At 45.3% G+C, this 27,793-nt stretch overlaps 2 protein-coding genes and 1 non-coding gene across 3 annotated transcripts; 1 reads left to right on the forward strand and 2 right to left on the reverse strand.

Annotated features, from left to right (window-relative positions):
* Positions 1-2,349: 2,349 nt before the first annotated feature.
* On the reverse strand, positions 2,350-4,611 carry ZNF322 (zinc finger protein 322). Its single transcript, XM_056132334.1, has one exon. The coding sequence runs from the start codon at positions 4,438-4,440 to the stop codon at positions 3,229-3,231; it is 1,212 nt and encodes a 403-aa protein (XP_055988309.1). The 5' UTR covers positions 4,441-4,611; the 3' UTR covers positions 2,350-3,228.
* A 17,442-nt stretch (positions 4,612-22,053) lies between these two features.
* On the forward strand, positions 22,054-22,126 carry TRNAM-CAU (transfer RNA methionine (anticodon CAU)). The gene has a single exon. It is a non-coding gene; the product is annotated as a tRNA-Met (tRNA).
* Positions 22,127-25,838: 3,712 nt separating this feature from the next.
* Positions 25,839-26,807, reverse strand: LOC130040151 (putative vomeronasal receptor-like protein 4). The gene has a single exon (XM_056132166.1). The coding sequence runs from the start codon at positions 26,805-26,807 to the stop codon at positions 25,839-25,841; it is 969 nt and encodes a 322-aa protein (XP_055988141.1).
* Between the last annotated feature and the right edge of the window lie 986 nt (positions 26,808-27,793).

Below are 27,793 nucleotides of genomic sequence, written 5' to 3' on the forward strand. Positions count from 1 at the left end.
AACATATCTGGCTCTCAGAATAAAGGCATAAAACTAAAGGTTGGAAAACAATCCTGCAAGTAAACGAACATCCATTTTTTTTCAGTTTTAACAAAATAGACAAAACTAATATATCTAAAGTGTACATCGCGATAGGTCCAACATATTTATATACTGCATAATAACCCCCGAATAATACTTCATTCTAATATAGGTATGGAGAACTTGTTAATATTTTAATACAGTAGAGACAAAAATGGAATTTTTCCAAGGAAGCATTTATTCAGAATTACGGGAAAACAAAACTATAAAGCATAGAAATACACTGAACACAAGCATCTTATTTGTTCTGAAATCTTGGGGGGAAAAAAAAACTTGTTTCTACTTACCTGAGGTAGATTTCGGTTGGCACTGTCTCAGGGAACCTTCATCCTTCCCAGAAGTGACCTAGTTTTGGTCCAGGCTCCTCAGCGGGCCTGCCCAACCTCAGATTCTTGCTATCTGAATATTGACACCTTCTCCCCAGGGAAGTCCTCATTTATTTTATATCCTAAGCTCTGTTTGAGGGACGGACCGTTCTCAGATTAGAGACAATTAACATGAAAGCTTTTAACTATCTCATGGTGATTCAATAATAAAAAATTAAAGAAAAAAAAGAGACAATTTCCAGAAAGATTAGTTTTATCATTGCTCTTCCAGTAGTACCAACTGTTTCTTTCCCCACATCGTAGGAAGTAGCCACATACTTAATTCCAGTGTCACCGTGCCATAGACCCAATACTGTTGTAAGTTATGACAGTCAAACACGCTAGTGACAGGCATTGATTTTCAAAGAGAAACAAAACTGTTCTATCACACTGGGCAATTCAACGTGGCATGAAAACTACTGAAATGCATCAAATAAATTTCCAGGTGGGTTTCTAAGTGAAAAGAAAAAAATATACTCTAGAATCGATTCCTTCTTTTGAGCTATATTCACGGACCATAAGATGATCAAAATCACCCGCCAGCCACTGGCATCAAAGAGAAGGGTCATGAGCACAGTTACCTCTTGTGAGTCTGAGTACCACATTCTCTGAGGTTCAGTTATTTGCTAAGATTAACCAGAGATTCAGACTAGCAGTAGCATACTCCGATAACCTAGAATCCAAATGTGAGAAGCATATATTCATATTGCCTTTTACGGGAAGAGAAAAATCCCAGAAGTGTCCATTTATAAGTCCCTGGGCTAATCATAGTATTTCTAGAGATGTTACTAATAATCATATTACCCTGTTAAATAGGATAAATTGAAAATAAATGTTTATCCTTAAACCTCTGATGAATCAGCTAACTACCCTTCTAGTATTCCAACTTCTGCATTTCAAGCACAATATCTTCTGTTGTGACTGCACACCTGAGAATAAAAAGGATCCTCATTTTCATTAGCAGAACTGAAATAAACAAAAGGCATAGCATTATGGGCCCTAATCTGTTACTCTCTGCAGAATGGTAGAAAGAAAAGATGCCAGCTTTGGAGTCAAGATACTTAAAAAATACAACCTAGTTTCTCCGTTAACCACATTCTTATGTCCTTTGCTATTCAGGCTTTTGAACCTCTTTCCTTGAGCATTTTGTGAGGAGCAAATGAGGGATCTTCTGTTCAAGGAGACATGATAAAGGAAGCCATGGAAACTATGGGTATTAGCCACATTAGAACTAGAATTTGCATTTCTGACCTGAGACTCTAAAGCTGAAATCTCACTTACTAGTGGTAACCTGTAAGGAGTTTCAAGACAAAGAAATTGCACTAAGGAAAAAGCTAAATACTATGCCTCTTTATAACACAGGCGCTCGAGGGAAGTTTTGGGGAGAGTTTTGCTACAGGATAGCTACTCCTTAGCTGCTTGGTTCTCACTGCAAGCAGAAGTTTCCATGCTACTATCAACACACTAACCCCCTCTAGCCCAGAATAAAAAATATCAACAGAGGCCAAGTCGATAAATTCCTTTCCCCAATAGTAACACATGCCACACCTCTATTGTAAGGTTACAGTCCTTTCCTTTATTGGATTGCCAAATTAAAAAAATGGAAAGTAAAGCAATCATTAAGTGGTTCAGGTAAAGAAAACATCTTGACCTGAGTGACCCATCAGGTCTACTCTGACTTGCCCTAAAATTCCTCCCAGAAAAAGCTTCTGGTATTTCAGTATTTTTTTTATCCTGACTCTATTAAAACCATCTGGACCGTATGGGTCAACCACCTATGAGCACAGTTCTCCGCAAACCTATTATTATGTACATTGTTCACAGTTTGATCTCTCCCTAGAGCAGATTTCTCTGCAGAGGCAGCGCTCTGGGACCCATTAAGGTAGGCGTTTCAAGCAAGGCGTTTCTTTTTTCAGATTTGGTATTAGTCTGAACTTATCTGAGTTCCCCGGAGTACTACCACAAGAGCTGGTCACTGATAGAAATTTTGTCATTCACTTTGGAAGGTCTTTCTTTAGAACAGGTCATTTTTGTTAAGAACCCCAAAAGACGCTCCAAGCCCCTGTTTTTGCCCCATTCAGGAGAAACACACAAATTTCCCCGAGTCTGGCTTCACTGATGACTAAGTCAGAATTCTGATGGCTTGTTTCGCTCTTGCCGAGCTTTCTCCTCATTGTGGGTTTTCTGAAGTCCAGAGGGCTGTGCATCCGGCCCGAGGCCCAGATGACCTTGAGGATACTGGAAAAGCTGCCCTCGGTATGAATTCCCTTAGAATGGAAAGGGGGGCGCGCTCCAGAAAGCTCACACTCATTGCCTCGGAAGGGTTCTCATCTCGGAATCCCGAGCCCCTTGGAGGTGCTCACGTATGAACTCAACTAACGCTTTACCAAAACTCGGGGCATCTGTACGGTTTCTCACTGGAGTGACTAGTAAGGGGTCCTGTCAGGCAGCTCTGCGCAAACCATCTCACTGCCTCCAACTGCAGATTCTCTGGTCCCCACTCAGGTCTGAGGAAAGTCTGAGATTTACCTAAGCGTTTTCTTTCCATCTTAATGAGTCTTAAACATGTACATTAAAAAAATAATAATAGGGGGCTGGTGCGATAGCACAGTGGGTAGGGCGTTTGCCTTGTATGCGGCTGACCCGGGTTCGAGTCCCAGCATCCCACGTGGTCCCCTGAGCACCGCCAGGAGTAACCCCTGTGCATGGCCAGGTGTGACCCCAAAAGCAAACAAACAGACCAAAAAAATTAAAAAATAATAATAATAAAATTTCAGTCTGGTCAAGACATCTGCGAGGCGTCTGCCGCATGCGGGGGGCTCAGCTCAAGGCCTTTTTCACCCACGTGACACAGGTAGGGTTTGTCACCGGCGTGGCCCGCGGGATGCGGACCGAGCGCCGCCGCAGCCTGGTGGAAGCCTTTGTCGCGGGCGCTGTACCGGCACCGCAGCTCCTCGGTCTGAGTCCGCATTTTCTGCTGCGCCACGAAGTCCATGCCCAGGAGGAAGCCGCCGTCGCAGGCCGCCCACTGGCGCGGCTTCTCGTCCACGTGGATCCGCTGGCGGACGATGAGGTCGGGGCCGCGGCCGAAACCCGGGTCGTGCTCCAGGCACCGGAAGGCGTGCGTGTGCGTGGCCTGGTGCCGGATGAGGTTGGCGCTGCGCGTGAAGCACCGCATGCACTCCAGACACTTGTAGGGCTTCTCGCCCGTGTGCACCCGCTGGTGCACGATCAGGTCCGACTTCTGGCCGAAGCACTTCTCGCACGCGCCGCACTTGTAGGGCTTCTCGCCCGTGTGGACCCGCTTGTGCACGATGAAGGCCGAGCGGTGCCGGTAGCTCTTGTCGCACTTGGTGCACTTGTAGGGCCTCTCCCCGGTGTGGGTCCGCTGGTGGCTGATCAGGTCCGACTTCCCGCTGAACGCCTTCTCGCACTCCAGACACTTGAAGGGCTTCTCGCCCGTGTGCGTCCGCCGGTGCCGGATGAGGTTGGTGCTGCGACTGAAGCACTTGTCGCACTCGCTGCACAGGTACGGCTTCTCGCCCGTGTGGCTCCGCTGGTGCACCAGCAGGTCCGAGCTCTGGCCGAAGTTCTTGCCGCAGACGTCACACGTGTAGTATTTTTTCCCCGCGTGCGTCCTCTGGTGCCCCGACAGGGCCAGGTGGTGCCAGAAGCTCTTCTCGCATTTGCTGCATTTGTAGGGCTTCTCGTAGCCGTGGAGCCTCTGATGCGACACGAGATCTGAGCCCTGGGGGAAGGTTTTCTCACACATATCACGGCGATAAGGTTTCTCCCCAGAGTGGGTTCGTTCGCACATAATAAGAGCTAGGTTTTCACAGAAGTTTTGCTCACGTTCAAGGCACTGGTATATCCGATCATCTATCCGAGTAATCTCATGTACCTGAATAAAAATCTTTTTACCCTTCTGAGGGCAAACATGATGGATTTTCTTTCTTTGAGTTCTCCGATTATACCTTTCTTTGGAAGCGTACATTTTCCAGGTCTCGCTCCTAGGGAGTTTCCCACTGGTCTTCCTGACCCATCGTTCTCGTCAAAGTCATTTTCTTGATAAAGACTTGAAGGGGACATCTATTAGAGACCTTCCAGTCATGAGAAATTTGTCTCCAGAGGTTTCCAGCATCATATACACTAATTCCTGCCAGCCCTGTGAGACAAAACAGAAATATTATTTATATGCCTTTGATTAAGAGACAAACACTGAAAATTAAAATCACTGCACAAGAGACAGAAATTCAGCCTTGGATTTTAGGTTTTCCAGTTCTCCTCTTTGTTAACACAAAACCAAAGTCACATATGGTTAAAGTACCAGGAAATCCTTTTTTTTGGCGACACCCTGCAGTGCTCAGGGCCTGTTCTTGGCTCTGTGCTCAGGGATCCCCCTGGTGGGCCCAGGGGACTACACATAGCTGGGGTTAAATGTACCGGGTGTGTGCAAGGCAAACACCCCACGCACTGTACTGTTTCCTCTAACCCCAGGAATTAGTTTCTTTTATGAATGTGGGGGGTCTCAAAATTAGGGCTCTTTATCTTCCCCTCATTTCAGCCGGTAATCAAGATAGTCTTAATGATTAACATGCTCACTAGAAAGAAAACAGATGAAAGGAGACTGTGAATTATCTATGGAATCTTACTCACAAATGGATCTTGGAAGAGATCAACATGCTGCAGAGATGTCTCTCCACCCTGCACTAGGCTGATTTCAAGCGGGCACCTGAAGAGGGGCAGGTGTGTCCATCCATCTGCCCCAAAGAGCTCTGGCAGCTGCAAACCTCCAGAACCCAATCGCCGCCATGCTCAGGGTGGACCTTCACAGGCTTGCCCCGAGCCCCCCACCCGTGAGAATGAACCCGCTGAAAAACTCAGGTATGCAGACTTGTGACTGAAATCTCCAGTCTCGTGTGGATTCGGGAATGGGCCCCTCCTCCCATCTCCCTGTGCTTCCGGTTTCTGGCAGTCATGTCCAAGAACTGCCTTTGGGTGCCATTAAAGTGCACTGACATTCACGAGCAGAGACTCACAAATGAATCTCAGTAATGGGCAACATGCTGCAAATATGCTGCCGGACCCCAAAATCACCATCCAACATTAACAACACTAATCTCCAATGCAGGGGTTTAATGACTCCAAGATGAGGTACATCAATTTTCACACACTTTCCTTTAAGGAAATCTTTTTGAATCATTTTCAATTATTAATAACGACAATAAAGGGGCTGGAGCGATAGCACTGCGGGTAGGGCGTTTGCCTTGCACGCAGCCAACATGGTCAACACAGGTTCGATTCCCAACATCCCATATGGTCCTCTGAGCACCACCAGGAGCAATTCCTGAGTGCATGAGCCAGGAGTAACCCCTGAGCATCTCCGGGTGTGACCCAAAAAGCAAAAAAAAAAAAAAAAGACAAAAATGAATTAGCATCTGCCTTTGGGGCAGGCTTGGGTGGTGGTGGTGGTAAAATCTGAAATAATGGTGGTGGGAAAGTGTAATGGTGGTGGGATTGGTGTTGAAATATGGGAAGCAATCAATTATTGTGAACAACTCAACTCCATGAAAATTAAAAAAAGAATTATCCTAGCTGTGTGATGTTAGGTAAGTCACCTTAGCGTTCTGTTCCTGGTTTCTTCCTGCAAAATGGATTAATAATAGACATTGCCTACCTGTCTGAGATAAATAGTAAGTTAACCACTCTTACACTTATTAGTAAGATGATAATATAAGATTCTTCTTTGGTATCACCATTGATCACTAACCTTAATAAAAAAAAATTACTAACACTCTCAAACAAATTCACTGTCACTGTCCTCCCGTTGTTCATCGATTTGCTTGAGCGGGCCCAGTAACATCACCAATGTGAGACTTGTTGTTACTGTGTTTGGCATACCGAATACATCGCGGGTAGCTTGCCAGGCTTTGCCGTGTGGGCGAGATACTCTCCGTAGCTTGCCGGGCTCTCCGAGAGGGGCAGAGGAATCGAACCTGGGTCGGCCGCATGCAACTAGTGAAGAAAAAGGACTGAAGGCCACAAGGAATGGGAGCTACGCTGCTTAGACACAATCTAGAATGAGAACCTCCGAAAACTAAAGAATCCACTTACCCAGAACTTAAGATGGATAAAAAGCAGTCTTCACTTCCTGGCCCTGAGAATTTGACTTCTCAAGGAAAAAAACATTCTGCAAAACAAAAGGATAAGTAAAGGGTAGTCACAGATGAAGGAAAATAAACCCTCAATGGATTAAAGAATTGATCATTCAAGAAAAAACAGAGGGTTTGAAATCCAATCAAAACTTTTACACAGCAAACATCCGAGAATTTTAGAATCAAATTAAAAAAAATTTTAGTTTACACAAAACTACCACAAGAATAAAAAAAAAAAAACCAAGAACTAGAAGAAGCATACCAGATATCTGACAATATCCAAATATATAAAGAACTCCCCCAACTCAACAACCCTATTCAAAACCTGAAAAAACACCACCACAGACATAGACATGGGCCATACACATGAAAATTATGTGTAATTAAAATATAAATCAAACCCACAATATGTTATTACCTCACACTGGTGAACATGACCTATATAAAGAATATTAGAACAGGGGCTGGAGTGACAGCACAGCGGGTAGGGCGTTTGCCTTGCACGCGGCCTACCCGGCTTCGATTCCCAGCATCCCATATGGTCCCCTGGGCACCGCCAGGAGTAATCCCTGTGCATCGCTGGGTGTGACCCAAAAAGCAAAAAAAGAAAAAACAAAACAAAAAAACTCTCTCTGGCACTGGAGAGTTATTTATAAAGAATATTAGTACAAAAGTGTTGCTGAGAAAAAAGGAACACTTCTGCTACACTTCTAGAGGGAACACTAATGGATGAAACATCTTTGGAAAATGGCATGGAGATTCTTGGAAAAAAAATTCTAAATTACCTACTCCATTACTTCTGGGCATTTATCTCAAGGCTATGAAAACACTAGCTTTCATAGGATATGTGCGCCTGGATATTCTCAGTAGCTTCCACAACAGCCAAAGCGTGCATTCAACCTAAGTGCCCATACACAGAAGACTGCTAAGAGCTCAGCTGCCATTAAAAAGTTGAAACTGTGGCCAGGGGTGGTTCGGTGGTGAAGCACAGGTTTCACATACGTGATCCCTGGAACCACAAAAGACAAAAACAAAATCATGAAATGAATGAATGGAACCTTTAAGTATTTATGCTAAGCGAAATAAGAATGGATGTGAAGGACTCTATGACGTAGTTCTGCTCATATGGAATACAAATAATTGGAGCAACAAGACTTGCAGGAAGATAACAAACCCCTAAGAGAAGTGGTTAGGAAAGGGAAGGGGTGGGGAGAATGCGGAGAGGGCGCCCTCTGGTGGCGGGAAGGCAATGGAACTGAACAGGGGGCCTGCGGACTATTATCCAATTACACAAGTATGAGCCCTAATATTTCACTAACCCGGATATGTCACAACAATGTAAGTTAATTTTTTAATTAATTTAAATGAAAAAATTAAATTATAGAAACACATGTTTTTAAGTGACGGAACGGATCAGGAAGAGAGCTGAAAAGGGCAAGCGCAAAGGCGCACACAGGACGCTCAGGTTGGATTCCTTGCTGGGAGTAGCCCTGCGCGTTGCTGTCTGCAGCAAAAAGACAAGAAGCAACAACTTACAGGAAGCAAGACTATTATTTTTGCATACATTTTTAATATAGAGGTTATTTATTTTGCATACAAAAAGAAACTTAATATTTAAAATATTTATCACTGCATTACATAATTAAAATAGAATAATAAAAATATTTCATATGTAATAATAAACTTACAGCAGTAATAAAGAATTATTAACAGCCTTACCACTTTTTATTTTTGTGGGAGGAAGGGGTTTGGGATCACACCCAGCAGTGCTCAGGGGTTACTCCTGGCTCTGCACCCAGGGATCACTGTTGGTGCGCTTGGGGGACCATATATGATGCCAGAGACTGAACCCGGGTTAGCCCCATGCAAGACAAGCATCTTATTCTAGCCCCGCCTTACCACTGTTTATCTATACAATAAATCAACAAACTAAGTTCTTAAATCATATACTAAGAAAAGGAAAGTTAAAAAGGAAAAAAAGTAGAAAAGTGAAAATGCACTAAAGAAAAAAAAAAAACAACCTAACCATAAATTAAAATCTTATTTCAGGGCTAGAGAGGTAATACAGGTGTTATGGTGCTCACCTTGCTCGCAGCCAATTCCAGGTGACTCTGACACCACGTATCGACTTGCGGCACACCAGGAGTAACCCCCTAAGCGCAGAGCTGGCAGGAAGCCACCCACCTCTCCAACTCCGGTATTTTTTGGGTCACACTTGGTGATGCTCAGGGGTTACTCCTGGCTCCTGGCAGTGCCACATGAGATGCCAGGGACAGAACCCAGGTTGGCTGCATGCAAGGTAAACAAACGCCTTACCCGCTATACCATTGCTTCGGCCCCCCAATGCTTCCTTTGAAAAATTTACATGAACTGGAGTGATAGCACAGTGGGCAGGGCGTTTGCCTTGCACTCAGCCAACCTGGCCGACCCAGGTTCGATTTCTCCACCCCTCTCGGAGAGCCCAGCAAGCTACTAGAATATCTCGCCTACACGGCAAAGCCTGGCAAGCTCCCCGTGACATATTCGATATCCCAAACACAGTTAACAAGTGTCACAATGGAGACGTTACTGGGCCCGCTCGAGCAAATCGATGAACAACGGGAGGACAGTGACAGTGACTAGTTAATAAATTCACAATGAAAATAGGGGAGAAAGCATAAACTTATAAGAATAAGAGAGGCCGGAGCAACAGCACAGTGGGTGGGGGGGGGGGGGGTTGCCTTGCACCTACAGGAGAAATTCCTGCGTGCAGAGCCAGGTGTTCAAGCTCCAGCACCCCAGGTGGTCCTCAAACCAGGAGTGATCCCTGATCACCTTGCTTTGGGTCACACAACCAGGTATGGCACAAAATCAAAACCAGCAAGAAAAAGAAAGTAATACAGCATGACTACGTAAGTTATTCAAGGAATGCAAAGTTGGTTCAATAGTAGAAAACATGTTTATCTGATACTGCAAAGCAACAGCCCCAGGGAGAAAATCACATGAGGATCTCCACTAGATGCTAAGCACTCCCAATAGAAATCAACATCCATTTTCAACAAAAATACTCAACAAAGAAATTAAGTTTTACTTCCTTTCAGCATAATAAAATGTATGTGTATATAGTTTTATATATATATATGTATATGTATATAGTCATGTCACTAATGGCAGGCTACAGTCTATTAAGTGTGTTGTTAGATGGTATCTTTGTCTTCCAAATGTCAGAGATTCATGCACCGTGAGGGTAGTGCTTACTACAATTCATATGAAAGTTTGTGGTAGCACTGTCCTCCCGTTGTTCAATTTGTTTGAGCGGGCCCAGTAACGTCTCCATTGTGACACTTGTTACTGTGTTTGGCTTATCAAATACGCCACGGGTAGCTTGCCAGGCTTTGCTGTGCGGGTGAGATACTCTCGGTAGCTCTCCGAGAGGGGCGGGGGAATCGAACCGGGGTTGGCCGGGTCAGCCATGTGCAAGGCAAACGCCCTACCCTCTGTACTATCACTCCATCCCCAAAAGCACACTTCTTAATGGCACAACTGGCTAAATTTGAATAAGACCTGGAAGTTAGAGAATATAAAACTTTTCTGACTGTGATTATTGTCGTGATAACAGAAGAGAATAGAGATTTGCTCTGTTTTCTTTTCATGGACTCCCAAGCTGTGTTCAGGGGCCACATCCAACAATGGTTGGCTAACCAGGCCAGAGTCTCAGTATGAGGGACCAAGGATATGGTGGTGGGTTCAATCCTTGGCACCTCGTATGGTTTCCTGAGCAATACCAGGAGTGATCCCTGAGCACAGAGCCAGCAGTAAGCTCCAAGCACTGCTGGGTGCGACCCAAACAAAACAAAACAAGAGGTTATTAATGATCGGTTCTCCCAAGTAGGTGTCTGGGAAAGAATGCAGCTCTACAGAAAATAATTTGAGTGACTATTTTTTGTAACTCTTCTTAGGACAGCATGTAACTGGAAGCATGTGAGAGAGAAGCTAATTTATTACATATTCAAGGAGTTTGGGGCTTAATTATTTTAAGACTTTGGACTTAGCATGTCTTAGGACTTTTGAACTTAACATTCAGTTTACTAGGCATGGTGTCTGTAACTTACTCTCAAGAGTCAGAAAAAAAAGGAGCCATGTATGTGTACTGTGTTGGTACATAGTAAACCATGTAGACAAAATGATTAAGCAAACATGGCAAAAATGTTTACTTTTTTGACATTAGGAATCATAAGCATTTTTGTACCATTTTGTCTCGTTTTACAAGTGAAATTATCCCAAAATTAAAAGATCTTTTGTCTTTCGAGAACATACTGAGAATTGGTATACTCTGTTAGCTAAAACTGAATGTTCAAATTCTGCAATCAAATATGGGCTCAAATTTCCACTACTACTTTATAGTTGTGAGAACATGGGTAAATTACTTAACTTCCTTTAGCTCCAATTTCTTTTTTTTTAAAAACTAGTAAGATAGTATTTCTGCACTCATAGCTGCTTACTTAGCTCAATATCTAGGTCTTGACAGATGTTAAACAAATGGTAGATTCTATTGGTTTCTTTCTTTTTTTGCTTGTGCTTGGCACTGAACCAAGATCTCATGCATATAAGGAATGCACTTTACCTTTGACCCACATCCCTGTCTCTCTATTTCCATCCTCACAAAAACCCTAATATTTATTGAGTCCGTCCGCTATGCCTACCATTTATATAAAGCCTTGTTCAAAATCAACTTAAAATAATAAAAAAACAGTGAGTAACAGGAAGACCATGTAGAAATTATGGAGAAATGCTAGGAAAGTGAAGAATTGAGAATCACAACGAGGTAAAGATTTACAGACATTCAGAGAAAGAGCGATCATAAGATGATGAGCTTGTGGGATTTTTGTTGTATAAAATTGACACGTAGGGGCCTAAGGGATTATACAGTGGGTAGGGGGCTTGCCTTGCACATGGCCACCCTGGGTGCCTCGCATCCCATATGGTCCTCTGAGCACTGTCAGGAGTAATTCCTGAATGCAGTGTCAGGAGTGACTCCTGAGCAACACAGTTGTGACCCCAAAAAGTAAAAAAAAAATATACATATTTACCGTTAAAGTCAAAATAAGAATAGAATGAAAACAAGATTCTGGGTTTGGCCACAGCCTGGTAAATAGCTGGAGTGGTCCTTAATGTTACCAGCCTTAGTCATATTTGCCCTAAAAAAAAAGTCACTGAAGTGGAGGCCCCAAGAAGATAAAAATTTAAAAATAAGAGAATCACTTTATTTATAGCTGAGTCTTTCAGATGCTAGCACCTAAAACATCAACGTCCAAACCGATGCACAAAACTTAAATAGTGGAACATAACATTTTCCTAGTTTAAAAAAACAACTATTCGGGGCTGGAGTGATAGCACAGCGGGTAGGACGTTTGCCTTGCACGCAGTCAACCCAGGTTCAATTCCCAGCATCCCATATGGTCCCCTGAGCACTGCCAGGAGTGATTCTTGAGTGCAAAGCCAGGAGTAACCCCTGTGCATCACCGGGTGTGACCCAAAAAGCCAAAAAAAAAAAAAAACCCCAACTATTCTGGGACCTGCGCAGAAGAACAGTTCAGTGCTGTCCCTGGCATCTCATGTGGTCCTGGAGTGACCCCTGAGTGTAGAGTCAGGAGAAAACCCTAAGCACTATGGGGTGTGGCCCCCAAAACAAAATTTGAGATACTGCCCCTGACACAGTAAAACCCAAGGTGTGCGGTGGTCCTCATTACAGGGGCACTAACCCGAGTCTAGTGACATCCAGATCACCGGAGTCCTTGCGCTTCCCATTCTCCCTACACACTCTTTCCCCAGACAGCCTGCTCCTTTATTTTTTTTATAAATTTATTTATTCATTTTGTCCAATTTTCCCTGACACTTTATATAAACACTGTGGTTACAAAGCTGTTCATGGTGATTTGTTACAAGCATTAAATACTCCAAAACCCATCAATAACTTGCTCCTTTAATCCAAGTTTCTGCCTGAAAATGACTTCCTGAGAAAGAGGAACCGTAGAGTATTTCAGCTAAAACAGCAGTCTCCGGTTATTCGCTTTATTTCTCTTCATAGCCCTTAATGTCCTCCTACTTTGCAGTGATATCTGTTACTGTGTATCGGTCGCTAACTAGAAAACAACTTCCCTTAGGGTTAGAACTCAGTCTTTGTTCACCACAATATCCCTTGTATAAAGAACACGCTTAGCCTAATGGATAAAAAATACAAATAAACTCCCCCTCCCCAACCATCATTATCTTTGGTGCTCCACGATCCCTGGCTGGTCACATGTCAAACTCAAAGGGATCCTTTAAGGAGGCTGGAGAGATAGTACAGCAGGTAGGGTGCCTGCTTGCCTATGGCCAACCCAGGATCCATCCCTGGCATCCCATATGGTCCCCTAAAGCACCACCAGGAGTAATTCCTGAGTGCAGAGCCAGGAGAACCCCTGAGCACCTCCAGTGTGGCCCCAAAACCAAAAATGAAATAAAAAGATATCCTTTAAGTTTGAACTCAGGGTTCTTGCCTCTAAGAGATTTCCGTTACATCATCAGAGAGGCTGACCTTCCATGGCCAGGGTCAGAGTGCATAGAATAAGCAGGCAAGGCAATAAAAAGTCCAATCTGAAAGGCTGGGTATAAACCCTCAAAGATCAAGGTTACCGTTCCAGCTGAAAGCATGTCCGAGCCAAAGCAAAGTCACTAACTAACATATTATCTTGAAAAAGAAACGCTTATTGCACTGGGCCCCAGGCTAGGGAATTATCTCATTTAATCTTCCCAAGAACTCATAAAACAGCTACAGGTGTTAATGTTTGCACCTTACAGATAACCCTATACTTAGGGCAGTCAAGAGAAAGATCTTGCAGCTATTAATTCCGTAGCTGAGCCAGGGCTTGGCTCTCCCACCGACTTCATTGGGGATGCTGCCTCCTTAGGCTTGCGAATCCATCAAGAACCGACTTCTATAAATCTGCCTGACTAGGCACACTGGCCAGGAGGAGGAGAACCTTCAACCGGGAGACCAAGACCTCACTCCCGCGCCCTATTTTGGGATCTAAACGTTGGTCCTTTCCCCAGGTACCTTCTTCCTTTCCTTCTTGCCCTCCAATCCTCATCACGCCAACTCCCTCTGTTCACACCTTCAGACCGAAAGGGACACTGAAGACGGCTCCCAACACGCCTAGAGAAAATCAACAGTCTGTAAGAGATCTGTGAAATTTAACATTTTTTTCTGGGGCACGATGGCCATCGAAGTCTTGTTCCCATCGACTCGCTAGTCCGATGTCCCTCCTTCAGCCGTATGTATCTTGGAGCTCTCCCCATTGTTACGTCCCCGAATTCTCCAGGACGACGACTGATGGCCTCATAAAGTCCCGAGCCCTGTCTGGTTGCTGGAATCATTCTCCTACGCAACTGACTGTTCTTTTGGGCTACCCCTGCAGTGCTCAGGGGTTACTCCAGGCTCAGGAACTACTTCCAGGTGGTGCTCCAGACGAGTCCAGGTCGGCTGCGGTGCAAGGCAAAAAAGGTCCTACTCGCTGTCCTAAGCCCGTAGCCCCGCTAACTGCATCTGGCTTGAATCACCTTAGTTCGGTTCTCTGCTCAAGATCTACTTGATCCCAAGGCTTTTAGTCCTCTAAATTCGTACCCTCCTGGGACCGATCACTCCGATCCCACCGACCGATCTTCTCCGATCACTCTATAAACTCCGAGACAAACACCGCAACGTGCACAGCTTACAAAGTTGCGTGGGATGCGGCATTTCCCACCTCGGGCCAGGGAAGGACCGAACGGGCCCCGGTTCTCCTGCGCCCGGATGCGACGGCAACGGCACCGATCTATTAGCGACGGGGGCGTGGGGGGCGGGAGAGCCACACAACGTCCTCGTTTCCCCTCCATCCCCCCACCCGTGGAAGCGCCCGATCGCCAGGAAAAGCGCCGGGCGACCACCCTAAGCTGCTCCCAACTTTGCACTGACGACCCTGCGGTCCGCGCTCCGCCTTCGGGGTCGGCGGCGGGGAGGTGGGGGCGGCGGCGTGTGTGTGTGTGTATGGGGGGAGGATGAGGTCTCGGGTCCCTTCCTCCCGCCCCCCCGCGTCCCTCCCGCCGCCCCGGCCGAGCCCCTCCGAGGCCCCGGGGGTCGCGCTTACCCAGCAGCCGCCGGCGCCGCCCCGCGGCCTGGGCCGGCACTTCCGGTTACTCTCCGGACACTTGAAACTGGGCTTCCGAGCGGCCGCGGGCTCCGCGGAGGAGGATCTCCGGGGGCCAGAAGGGAAAGGGAACCCGGGGGCGGGACGGCGCGGCGGAGAGCCAGGCCCAGCTCCTCGGGGCGCAGCGGTTCCTGGGCGCGCGGGCCCGGCCGCCCCCGGCGCGCGCAGGCCGACACGGCCGGCTCCCCGCGCCCTCGCAGCCCCGCAGGGACGCGGCCGGCGCAGCCCCGCCCCCGCCCACGTGACGCGCTCGCGACGGGGGCTCCACCCCCTCCGGCCGGGGAGCCAATGAAAGGCCGAGTCTCTCGGACGGGGCGGGGCCTCGGGCGCCGGCGTTCCCGGGTCCCCGAGTGTTTCGGGCTGGAGCTGGTTAGAGGAATCGGGGGCCCCGTCTGCACGCTGCAGGGGGCGGGGGGCGAAGGAGGCTGTTCCCCGCCGGCCTGTCTAAGAAGGAGCAGCCTCCTGAGTCCCCACTTTGATCCGACAGTTCCGACTTCTGGTGTCTTTCTTCGAGGCTTCTGCACCAGGACCGGAGCCGGGAGGGGCGTGCGGAGATGGATGCCGCAGACCCCGGGAAAAATACCCCCCAGAAAGATCTGGAAGAAATGGAGGGAACCGGAGCTCGGCGGAAGCACTCAGTCACCGAGGATGTGGCCAGGGAGATGGATGGAATGTTCAAAGTGGGGGAGGGGGCTCTGGCTGGTCGTGTGGGTGGAGACAGCGGCGACCCAGGGCAGGACCGCTTGGCGCAGGCGGGTTCTCGGTTCTGGTTCTGCTTCTGGGCTGTAATCGATGAAGCGTCATTCATTAATCATTTACGTTTGTGCTGGGGCAGATAGGAGATTTCAAGGTGTATTTTTAGATCAACATCTGTCGGCGATCAGGATGAGCTCTCTCTGTTCAGTTTCATGGCACAGTGTTATAAAAGCCCTCACAAAAGAGTTCAGAGGACGAAACCCGTGCGATCAAGTAGATCCCGAGCAAAGAACTGAACTAAAGGGAGCTGCGAGCACCGACAGGCTTTTAAGAATAGTTTCAGAAGAACTAGACATATTTCTAATTCTGGAATTTTTTCCCCCCGGAGAATCTGTAGTTCTTTTAAAATTTGTTAATGAAAACTTCTACTTCGCCCCAAGCACTAGATTCAGAGTTGTCTTAATATTTGAAGTAATTTTGGGGGGAGATGGAACAACACGGAGTGGGCTCAGGGCTTACTCCTGGCTCTGCGCTTAGGGATCACTTTTGGTGGTGCTCCGAGACCATATGGGGTACCAGGGATCGAACTAGAGTCAGCCGGGTGCAAGGCAAACTCCCTACATGCTGTACTATCGCTGGGACCCTTATTATTTTAATAATTTGTGCAATGTTACTTTTGAGTATGTAATTTGTTCCAGATTCTCTTCTCATCATTATATATGTATTATCTTGTTAGATAGTTTTTGTTATAATTGGTAACAAAAATAGCACATGATGTAATTTTTATTTTTAGGAGGAAATTGGGGCAGGGAGAGTTTTAAGTGAATTGCCGAGATCATGCATTTAGTTAACCTGAGATGCTGAGACATGAGCAGTGTCCACACCTGTGCTTGCAATCTCTTACTTGTATAGTTACCTCAATAGTGGTGAGTGTACTGTAAAAATAATACTGGAATAAGAAACAAGTGAACTGAATTCTGATCCCTGCAATTGCATATGTGAAGCTTTCAGCAAACGTTGAGCTCTTCATTATTTTCTTTTAGGACATTGGCCTGGCCAAAGTGCTCCTTTTGTAAGGAACACTTCCGATGCACTTGCCACCTTCGTAAATATTTGGAATTTATAAGCAGTGAGACTTAGTTCCATTCCTCTATTGGGTCACAGCAAAGCTTGGAGATGACATGTTCTAAGAGGTCCAATTAAGATAATCATTAAAGTAGGCTGGGAGCATATGGAAGGAACATTTAACACTTTGAGAAAGGATCAGAAATGACTTCCTTAGGAAAGGCACACAGTGAGACCTGAAGATACAGAAGCAAGAAATCACACGAGGCTGGAATGGAGGATGGAAGGTGTCAGATATTTGTTATTACAATGAGTGGGTTTTTACTTGTTAGGAGATAGGTCATTTATGGAATCGTTCTATTATCCCCAAACTGAAAACCTTTAAAGAATCATTTAATTTTAGTTTTCAGTATAGAGAGAAGCAAAACAGGAAGCTTGTAGACAGAGATAAAGAATAAAGAAAATAAACGGATCACAGCAACCTGGTAAGAGTTTCAATGAAAAGGTGTTGGATGCCAAACACCAAATCTTTGAGGATCAGGTGAGACAAAGACCTATTATACTGACTGGTGTTTATGCGATAATTGCTGTGCAGTAGTTTCTTTGGGACACTTATTTTTATTTATTTATTTATTTATTATTTTGTTTTGGGTCACACCCGGCAATGCACAGGAGTTACTCCTGGCTTTGCACTCAGGAATTACTCCTGGCGGTGCTCAGGGGACCATATGGGATGCTGGGAATGGAACCTGGGTCTGCTGCATGCAAGGTAAACCCCTACCCGCTGTATTATCACTCCAGCCCCTGGGACACTTATTATTTTATTAGTGAAACACCATGAGGTACAGTTGTAGACTTACAAAGTTTTGTGCTTGGGTTTCAGTTATACAGTGATCGAGTACCCATCCTGGGACACTTATTTTTAAAGTTATTTTATTTATTTAGGCTTTTTGGGTCACACCCAGCGATGCTCAGAAGTTCTCCTGGCTCTACACACAGAAATTACTCCTGGCAGTACTTGGAGGACCACATGGGATACCGGGGATCGAACCTGGGTCAACAGCATGCAAGGCAAATGCTCCTACCTGCTATAGTATCGCTAGGACACTTATATAAATTAACTCAGTCACCTTATGCAATATGTCACAGAAACCCCATCTTATATATGAGAAAAATGAAGTGTGAAGAGGTTAAGTATTTTAGCCAAAGTCATGTAGCTGATAAGCAGTAGGATGGGGATTTAATTCTCGCTTCTGCATCTCTGCTTCTTGTCACTATCTCACACTGCATTTCTGCAGATGGCCTGTGGAATTTTAAGAATCGAAAGGGTTTTCATCTTTTGCAAGAGCAGTTCCTTTGGTTCGTGACTGATAAAGAGGTGATATGAGCAATGTCGTCTGTTCTTTCCAGAGCTTGGTGATGAACAATGAAATTGCCTAGAATCTTCTAGAATCTCCTAGAATACAGGACTCAACTTCCTGTACTGGACTCGTGCTCCTTGCCCAGGAATCATGCAAGAAACAGGCCCTAAGGTTCAGGATGAATCAGATTGGAATATGGTGCTGGAGAGGTTGAGGCTCAGGAAAGAGTACTTGATAGATTTTATCTTAAGGTAAGAGAAACTAGTGTCTTAATACTGGGAGAAAATTAGCTTTGAATGGAAGAATGAACATGAAACTGGAGGAAGGGAAATGTATCTACATTATGAACCTTTCAGAAACCCGTTTAGAATTTGAAGGAGGAGCCCCGACCAGTCCAAGGTACCATATTCTCTAGGCTCCCCGTCTATTCTATTAATCATACAGCCCCGACTCGAGACCTAATGGTCTCCTAAAAATCAGGACCAGAGAGATAGAACAGCAGGTCGGGTGCTTGCCTTGCTTGGGGCTGACCTACTACTTTCTCTGTAGTAATATGCTTATTTCTTTGATTTTTGAGAAGAACGCCCAAATAAACCATAGCTTTGTTACTTTTCTTTCAAATAAAAAAATTATGTTCCGTGGAAAAAACAAACAATAAAAACCCACCTAGATATTATAGTGTCTCTAGTGAAAAAAAAAAAAAAACCAAAAACACCAGCTATATCAGTTTGCAAAACAAAAGTCACCCAAAATCTTTTTCTAGACATGAGGATCAAGGATCCAATGTTGGGGTGCAATGGGAATGTTTTATATGCATGTTTCAGGGGCCTTCCTCTCCCTAGAGTCTCTTTCTGCAGTGCTCAGAAAGCTGCATGGAGGATCATGGTTTCCAAGACATCTTAATTCTGTGCTGCCAGAGCCCACAAGACTAGTGCCTTAACCTCTGTGCTATCACTCAGACTCCCAATTTGTCTATTTTTAAGTAAAACACTTCTTTTGATCTCTGAGTCTGTGGTAATCTCACACTCAGTGTCCGCCAGTAGCGCCCAGTGTCCTGGTCTGATCTGTCCAATGAGGTTCTAGCAGTTTTTCCCACTGAATGTTTGCACCATTGTCTGGTTTTTTTTTTTTTTGCACCATTGTCTGTTTTAATAGCAAATTAAACCCTCTTAGATCAAAGCAAATCAAAGCTGTTTCTGGGTGGGGTTCACCAGCCTGCCTGCAGTGACCCAAGGGTCCCCTTGGTGCTTTTGGGGTGGATCACCCATTCCCCCCAGCCAGCTGATGGGGACGGACAATGAAGGAACCAGGCCCACCAGACTGGTTGGTGATCAGTGGCCTGTTATTCAAGTCTCACAGCATTAGTTATAGAGAAATCATGAAGGGTTGGGGGTAGCAATTACACATAGGTGTGATAGAACATTATCATAAACAAGGAGCAGATGTAAAGCCCTTACTTCGGGGGAAGTTCTTCTAGGAGATTTATTTACTCAAGGACAAAAATCTCATAGAAGTGCTCAGCACTCTAGATTCCTGCCCTGAGATTCACCCAAGGACGGAATTCCATCTAAGGGCATATTCACAGTCGTCTTAAATTTTCTTCTTAATATTTCTAGTCATTTTGTATGGCCACAGTAAGAGATATATTAAACTTAGAGGGTGACTCTTCCTGGGAACATCCACTATAGATACCAGACTAAAGTCCTCAGGCCAGGTTAGTCTTTCCTTACCCCAGAAAGGTCCTTATTAAGTCACTTGTTTTTGGGTCATTCCAGAGTTTGTTCTATGACTGTGCTCTTAACTTAATAGACTGCTTTGGGCTCTTAGCTTGTCCCCTTTTCCATGCCAGGGTAGCTGACAGCTTGCCCTGGCCCATCCTTGTCCCTTGCTGGGACCCCCTACTCTTTCCCTTATCCCCCATCCCCCCCAAACACACTTTGGGGATGTTAGGAGCAAAGGGCAACTGAGGCTTAAGTCAAGTAAATATGATGGATGCCCAGGAGGAAATATAAGTAGAAGTCAATTAACTTCCGAGTTACAGAAGCATTAACTATCTTCCTGTGTCTAGACAAAAAAGGACACTGTGTTAAAATAAATTACGCAAAGGACATAAGGGAAAGAGAAAAGCAGCATTTCACTTACAGAAACAAAATCCAGAGCCCTCAGAAAAATCTGACCTCACAAATTAGAGGGTCTGGTGTGGGGAGGGGTAATTGTGATTGACAGATAGGGGAAGAAGAGCACAAAGAAGAGATTAAAGATGAACACAGAGGATTGGGAGTGCCTGATGGAGTTGGCTGTGCTATGGGAGAACTGTGGTGGGTCTGACTCAATAAACCTAAGCTCCCTGCAAGGGGTGGACGGGGGAGAAAGGACAAATCAATGTTGCTTCTTAAAATACTTAGTACTATGACTCAACACCTTAGTTTTTTTTTTTATTATTATTAAAGGCCCTCCCGTTGATCGTCGATTTGCTCGAGCGGGCCCAGTAACGTCTCCATTGGAGACTTTGTTGTTACTGTGTTTGGCATATCGAATACTCTCGGTAGCTTGCCGGGCTCTCCGAGAGGGGCGGAGGAATCGAACTCGGGTCGGCCATGTTGGCCGCGTGTAAGGCGAACGCCCTACCCGCTGTGCTATCGCTCCAACACCTTAGTATGATTATTAAAATGTAGTTGCCTCCCTGATGTCTGAAGAATCTCAGGACCTCTCTGGTCTGAACAGCGCACTTTGAGCCGTGATGTGCTAATGTTTGAGTGGGAAGTTGAGGAACATGGCGTCCAGTTGCCTTGGAAGTTTTGAATCCAGGGACCAGGCACATGACAGGATGTCAAGGGACAGCTGTGAATGGCCTAAGCAATTCAGAATTCCACAGGGGTGGGACATAGTGGTAAAGAGTACATTAACAAATGAAAACAAAGGGGCAGAAAACACTTTTTAGGATCAGCAAAATGTCTTCAAGGTCGGGCTTTGTTTGCTGAGGATTTAATTTTGCACAGCCTCAGTTTCATCAATAAAATGGGCGCGATGCCATGTTGATTTATGGCCAAAAAATGAAACTGAACTAAATGAGATTATATGAGTAACATCTTAAATAAAATTTTGGCACACAGGTGAAGAAAATGTGAAGACAAATCAGTTTGTGAATTGTATTAAACTTAAAATTTTATTACAGTTTGAATTATGTGTCTACAGCAGTGTTGACATCTATGATCATGGTCAAACCCCACCTCTTCTCCTATTTCACCTCCAGACTAACTCATCATTGCCTCCTCCAACTCATCCCCTAATTTGATCTCAGTTCTGTGCTCCAGTACCCATGGTTCGTTATCAATTGCTTTTGCTTGTTTCCTGTTTCATGACAGAAGAGTGAGACTATCTGTTGCTTGTCCTTTTGCCTCTGACTTATTTCACTCATCATGATACTCTTCAGTTCTATCCAAATTGCAGGGACCAACATGATTTTGATTTTGTTAGTGGCTGCGTAATATTCCATTCTACATAGCACAACTTCTCTATTCATTTAGCTGCTGCTGGATATTTGAGTTGCTTCCATATTCTGACTATTGTACTAAGTACTGTGATGATATAGGTGTGTATCTTTTCTGATTAGTACTTTTGTGTTTCTGGAGTAGATGCCAAGAAATGAAGTCTCTGAGTCATATGGGAATGCTATTTTTAGGGTTTTTTTTGAGAAATCTTTATACTGTTTTGTCATAGAGGCTGACAACATTCCTGCCAGCAGATTTTGGTATTTTGAGGAAAATATGGCAACATGGTGGAAATGTAGATTTTTTTCACTATAAAATGCGGATTTACACTATAAAAGATAAGTGTAGGCTGAAGACATGTTTGGGAGTTACTCATTCAACTACAATTTACTGACAATTCCAATAGAGGAGCTACGGACGGTTAAAAAATGGACAGTATTTCTCAGGAAATGACGATTTAGATGAATTTTGGATCTTAAAGCCCTAGTTCTGGACTGAGAACAGAAGAAAAAAAAGCCAACGATAAGAAAGAGAAACACACACACACACACACACACACCCTAAAATTTGGAAGACAACCGGCCTAGGAAAAAGAAATGATTCCTTTAGAGCTTGATCAAGCAATTAGCGCCATCGCCTTCTTAGCGCAGTAGGCAGCGCGTCAGTCTCATAATCTGAAGGTCCTGAGTTCGAGCCTCAGAGAGGGCAATTGTTTTTGTCTCCTTCCACTGCTGACAACCACCCTGGCTTGGAAACTCGATAATCCCGGGGCCATCGCACTGATTTGTTGCGGGCTGTGTCCTTTTCCACCCTACAGTGTCAGGACGGTGGTCCAAACAATCCGCACCGACACCGAACAGGGTCCCCAGCTGTTACCCGCTCCCTGCCAAAGGCCGTTTTCCGCGGGGTCCTGCAACCTCAGTCCGGCGTCGGCGTCGCCGGGGTGACCCCGGAACTCCCGAGTTCTCAAAAGTTCGGAAGAATCAGGCGGGGCCAAAAACACGCGGAGATCGACTGAGCGTGCGCGTGTGCGCGCGCGTGCGGCGTGCGGGGTGCGGGGTGCGGGGTGCGGGTGGGTGGCATTGGAGAGCGCCTTTCACTCACCTCGCAATCCGCACTCCGAGCCTGCAGTGTCTACACCGCATTCCCCGCCAGTTGTTCGTCTCCTTCGTTCCCGGCAGGTGGGTAACTGCAGGCTCCCGGTGACCTCGCGACCTCACTCACTCCAGTGCAGTGACTGAAAAGGCTTGTTGGGGGAAGTGGGCGGGGCTGTTTTGAATTTTCTGGGTACTTAGAAAACAGCGAAATACTGGGTATTTTGAAACGTGCATTGCGTCTTTCTGCACCCGCTCACCCCACCTCTCCCCCCGTCCTGGAATTGTAGAGGATTTCACGACTCTTGATGGTACTGCCACTATTATCCTCATAAACGCATTTCTCTTGCACATATTTTGGTGTCTGAGAATGAATTTCTGTAAGGGCAATTTGTGATTTCAAAAGACAGCCGTTGGGCCTATGCACAAGATGGTTTGGAAAGAGGATAAAGTATTATAGCTCGAAGGTCAAGAGAAAGGGTTGGGTATTACCTTCAAGGATCTGGCAGAGATATCGACGGACCCAAAGTCGGCAGCTCCCACTCAAGGGTCAAGAGTCAAGAGTCCGGTGCGAGAAGATGTTTATCAGTGCAACCAACCTGGAAAGGTGTTGGACTTGTCCCCAAAACAAATACCTCTCTGGACTTGGGGACTTATTTATAAAAGGACGGTGGAGAAAATAGCAAAAGCAGGAAAGGGTAGTGGGTGGGTGGAGGAGAAGAGACGGTTTTCGTTATTCCTAAAAAGATATTTTGGTTCTTGCCAACACGTTTGTACCAAACTCCAGATGCAATTGAATGTGAACATATGAGCGTGCAGAAGAAGGACGTGGGGCTGGAGCGATAACACAGTGGGAAGGGTGTTTGCCTTGCACGCTGTGACCCGGGTTCAGTCGCTGGCAGCCCATATGGTCCCCCCTCACTGCCAAGAGTAATTCCTGAGTGCAGAGCCAGGAGGAACCCCAGAGAATCACCGACTGTGATCCAAAAAGGAAAAAAAAAAAAAAAAGAAGGACGTGAGAGAGCTGAGCTCCATGCAGATAAGGATGGCTTTGGAGAGCTACTTGTCAGAGTTTTAGCAGGTTTTTAGTACGGACAAACTCAAGGTTAATCATACTAAGTATCTGCTTAGACAGTGAACTGGAGCTGGGTTGGAGGGACCCCTGGTATCTGCACTTCAAGGTTTCTGTTAGACAATCCAGGCTGAGGCATTTGGGAGTTTAATCATTGCTAGAACTGGACACTCAACGAGGCCTTGGAACATGGATGGAAGCAGCTAGAAAGGACTCTGGATTGAGTCTGATGTGATTGAGGATGTGGTCAGATGACTAGGAAAGCAATACTCTTGGATTTGCAAGCTTATTTGTTCCTTCTAGCCTTCTTGCAGGATTATTGCAGAAATCCACTGGGAATAATATTGCTTCTTGTACATATGAAGCCATCTTATTTTTCATGGTGGAATCTAGAACCATTCCTATTTTCTAAAGTTTCAATGGCGATAGAAAAGAAATGGAAGCATAGCTAATAGACAATAAAACAAGCAAAATTACTCAGATGATGGACGAGATTAGTACCAGGAGTTTTGCTCCATGGTTTGGAGGCCAGCCACACACTCTAGGGGAAAAGGGAGCTCAGATAGAGAAAGGAGCACCAAATAAAGGGTGTTGGGAGAATCCTCCCAGGATGGGAGAAGCATGCTGAAAGTAGACTATAGACCAAACACGATTGCCACTCAATGCCTCTTTTGCAAACCACAACACCCAAAAGGAGAGAGAGAACAAAACACTTATTATGAGGTCATTATTTGAAAGAAGGTGCCAATGTACACGGGATGGGGGGATGGGCGGTGGGAGGGATACTGGAACCCGTGGTGGTGGAAAATGGGCACTGGTGGAGGGATGGGTGTTTGATCATTGTACAATTGAAACCCAAGCACAAAAATTTGTAAATCTACAACTGTTCCTCATGGCGTTTCACTAACAAAAATTTTTTAAAAAATGTAAATGATGGAGAATGGGCACTGGTGGAGGGATGGGTGTTTGATCATTGTATAACTGAAACCCAAGCACAAAAACTTGTAAGTCTACAACTATACCTCATGGTGTTTCACTAATAAAAATTAAAAAAAAAAGAAAAGAAAAAAAATTATTCTGATGTTCCCGAAAATAATAGCAGAGAATTGACTGCTGAAAACGATGTGTTCAGTGAATTATACAAAATACTTCCTCTGATTTTCAAAGATGAACGAATCCTCATTTATCTGTTCATGATTCATATTGAAACTGAGGTTCCACAATACTGCAGCAGGTAGTAGGGCACTTGCCTGGCTGCAAATCACCCAGGTTTGAATTTGAGCACCCCACATGGTTCCCTGAGGTCACCAGGAGTAATAATCCCTGAGTGCAGAGCCAGGAGTAAGTTCTGAGCACAGCTGGGTGTGACCTCAAAGCAAACAATTAAGATTCATATAGAAATTGATGGAAAGATATAAGAAAAGCTCAGTATCTGAGTTTAGCCTTAAATAACATAAAATTATATTAGCAAAACGTGGAGAATCATTGGAGTGTGTGTGGTACAGAAGCCCTTTATACTACAATTCCTTTAGACTTCAAATGCTTGAAGATTTACACATAACAAACCAGGAGAAAAGTGGGAAAGAGAAGATAGAGGTTGGAGAAGGCAGCACTTTGGAGCACATCCAACTCAAGTCATGAACAGAAAGCGAGTATTTCTCTTTTTTTCTTTTTTGCTTTCGGGGTCACACCTGGCGATGCTCAGGGGTTACTCCTGGCTCTGCACTCAGGAATTAGTCATGGTGGTGCTCAGGGGACCCTTGGGGGACCGTATGGGATGCTGGGAATCGAACACGGTGGGCTGCGGGCAAGGCAAACGCCCTATCCGCTGTGCCATCACTCCAGCCCCGCGAGTATTTCTTAACACTGAATTCCACCGGGCTGCAAAGACTCACCTCTGCCGCCTTCCCCTCCCCCCCTCCCTGCCTGCCCCCCCCCCCACCTGCATGCCACAGGTGGCCTCTTCTCCTTGAATATGATTGACTTAACGAAATGAATTCGATTCAAAAAAAGAGTTAGAAAACTTTCCACTAGATTCATTTATATATTCCACGACTGGCTTATGTCAATGATGCTTATTCAGATTCAACAACAGGGCAAGTGGCACGTCAGCAGATAAAGATTCCTTCTTTTCCTGTTCCTGAAATTCTTGAATAGACTTTGTACCTAGTATCAGGACACTTCTGGAAAAAAAAACAAAAATTAAATCGATTTATAAAAGCTTTGATCCACTGAAAAAGCTGACACATGAATCCTAAATGCAGCCTCCAAATGAGCAGATCCGTAGGTTCCCAGAGGAATCAGTGCATGGAGTAATTCTGCTGGTCAATGAGTGACATTTGGACACACGGACGGGTCTGGTGAACAGCACGAAGGGACTGAGACTAGCATAACCGATAATTAAAAAAGATTTAACACTTATTATGAGGTCATTATTTGAAAAGAAGGTGCCAATGTACACGGAGGAAATGAAATCTCCCCAATAAAAGAGAAGGAAAAGGGTCATGAGAACGAGGATACTGTGAGCAGCTCTCAACTCCGGGCTGAGGTTTCCTTGCAGCCTGGCCTTCCGAAGGGAAAGGACGCGTTGATGATGTTTATACAGATGGACAGCCATGTACCCACTGCTCCAGCCCATGAGGCTCTGGAAGAAAATGTCCCGCAGAGCCATGAGGGCCACGAAGAGCCATTGCATTACCGGCCCAGTTTCTTGCATGTGGCAATGTCCACTGAGTGGACTGATTCCAGATGTGTTCATGCTATAGGCTGACGTCATCAAGAAGAGCAAGTTGGAGCTTATGAGAAAATTAATGACCCAGATCAGGAGGAGGTAGGGGAGCATTTGCCGTGGGGTTCGCGGTTTGAGCTTTTGCCAGGAGGCGCTCCTGGGACCGATGGTGATGGCCTGGAGCACGGAGAGCAGACAGGTGGTGCAGATGGAAAGGCCTCGTGCCACTCGGACCAGATACAGCACGAGTTTGCACCCAAGATCCCCTAGGAAATCCCTCAGATGAAAAATGGTGGCTAGATTATTGCTTCCTTTGGTGCATATAATGATTATATTTGCAAAAACCAGATGGATGATGAGAAGGTCTATGGGTTTTTTTTCAGGACCCCTCACCAAAATATAGCTATGTCTCACAAAGACAAGGGTGTTCCCCACAATTCCGTATGCAATCAAAGAAAGGAAGAGGATTCCCTGCACAAAGATAACCCAAACCATCTTCTTCATGAAGAGAACTAAGAAAAAAATTAAGAAACAGAAGTGAGTAAAAATAGCACATCTTAAGTTTGTGGGCTTTTTTTGCTGTCAAGTGAATGGAAGAACAGTTTCAATTCTGAAATGTATACATGTACTTGGTTCTGTCACTTGAATGTTCTTGATCTGACTTTTTTGTTTTGTTTTGGGCCACACCTGGCAGTGCTCAGGGGTTACTCCTGGCTCTGCACTCAGGAATCTCTCCTGGTATGTTCGGGGGACCCTGTGGAATGCTGGGGATTGAACCCAGATGGGCTGTGTGCAAGGCAAATGTCTTAGCTGTTGTACTATCACTCTGGCTCTGATAATTCTATAATCTCCTTCAACACATCTTTGCTTCAGCTGACCAAGACATGGACATCACTACAGTTTAACAAATCATACGCACACTCTAGGTCTTCCACCTGGCTTAAGAAGAGGCCCTTCTATATATCCCTTTCAACCAAAAATTATACAACAACGTATTTTTTTTTCCAGACCAGCTCAGCAAAACACAATACCATATTGTCACTTTTCAAGCTCCAATGCTGAGAACCAACTCAGATACCTCCTTCTCTTTTACTTCCCAGAACCAGTGAATGATCTCATGCAGTGGATACTATGGGGGCACACCCAGGTCCTCCTAGTCCTCTATGCAACCACCCTCAGATAGATCAAATATTAGGACAATGAGGAGTTGTACCTTCCCCCAAAGATCTGTCCTTGACAAACTGCGATAGTTTCATTTAGGAGGTGATATGGCTGAATCCTCTCTCCAAGGTGGAGTAGCAAAGACCAGTGGTCTTGCATGGAGGTGGGACTAAGCTGGTTAAAGTTGTATTCCTGAACCCCCCACTTCCTTAACCCCTTCCCTCCCACCCCCCCCCCCCCCGCCCCATTGCCTGTCCTAGTCTCATTCTTCATCTCCCTGAGGTCAATCCCAGTGAATCAGCAGAAGAGTTCCCACCACA

Source organism: Sorex fumeus, unplaced genomic scaffold (genome assembly GCF_029834395.1).
Source record: "Sorex fumeus unplaced genomic scaffold, SorFum_2.1 ptg000094l, whole genome shotgun sequence".
Classification (NCBI taxonomy): Eukaryota; Metazoa; Chordata; class Mammalia; order Eulipotyphla; family Soricidae; genus Sorex; species Sorex fumeus.

Bases quoted from the DNA above. Each gene is read 5' to 3' on its own strand.
- ZNF322 (XM_056132334.1), bottom strand. From the start codon at position 4,440: ATGTACGCTTCCAAAGAAAGGTATAATCGGAGAACTCAAAGAAAGAAA.
- LOC130040151 (XM_056132166.1), bottom strand. From the start codon at position 26,807: ATGGTTTGGGTTATCTTTGTGCAGGGAATCCTCTTCCTTTCTTTGATT.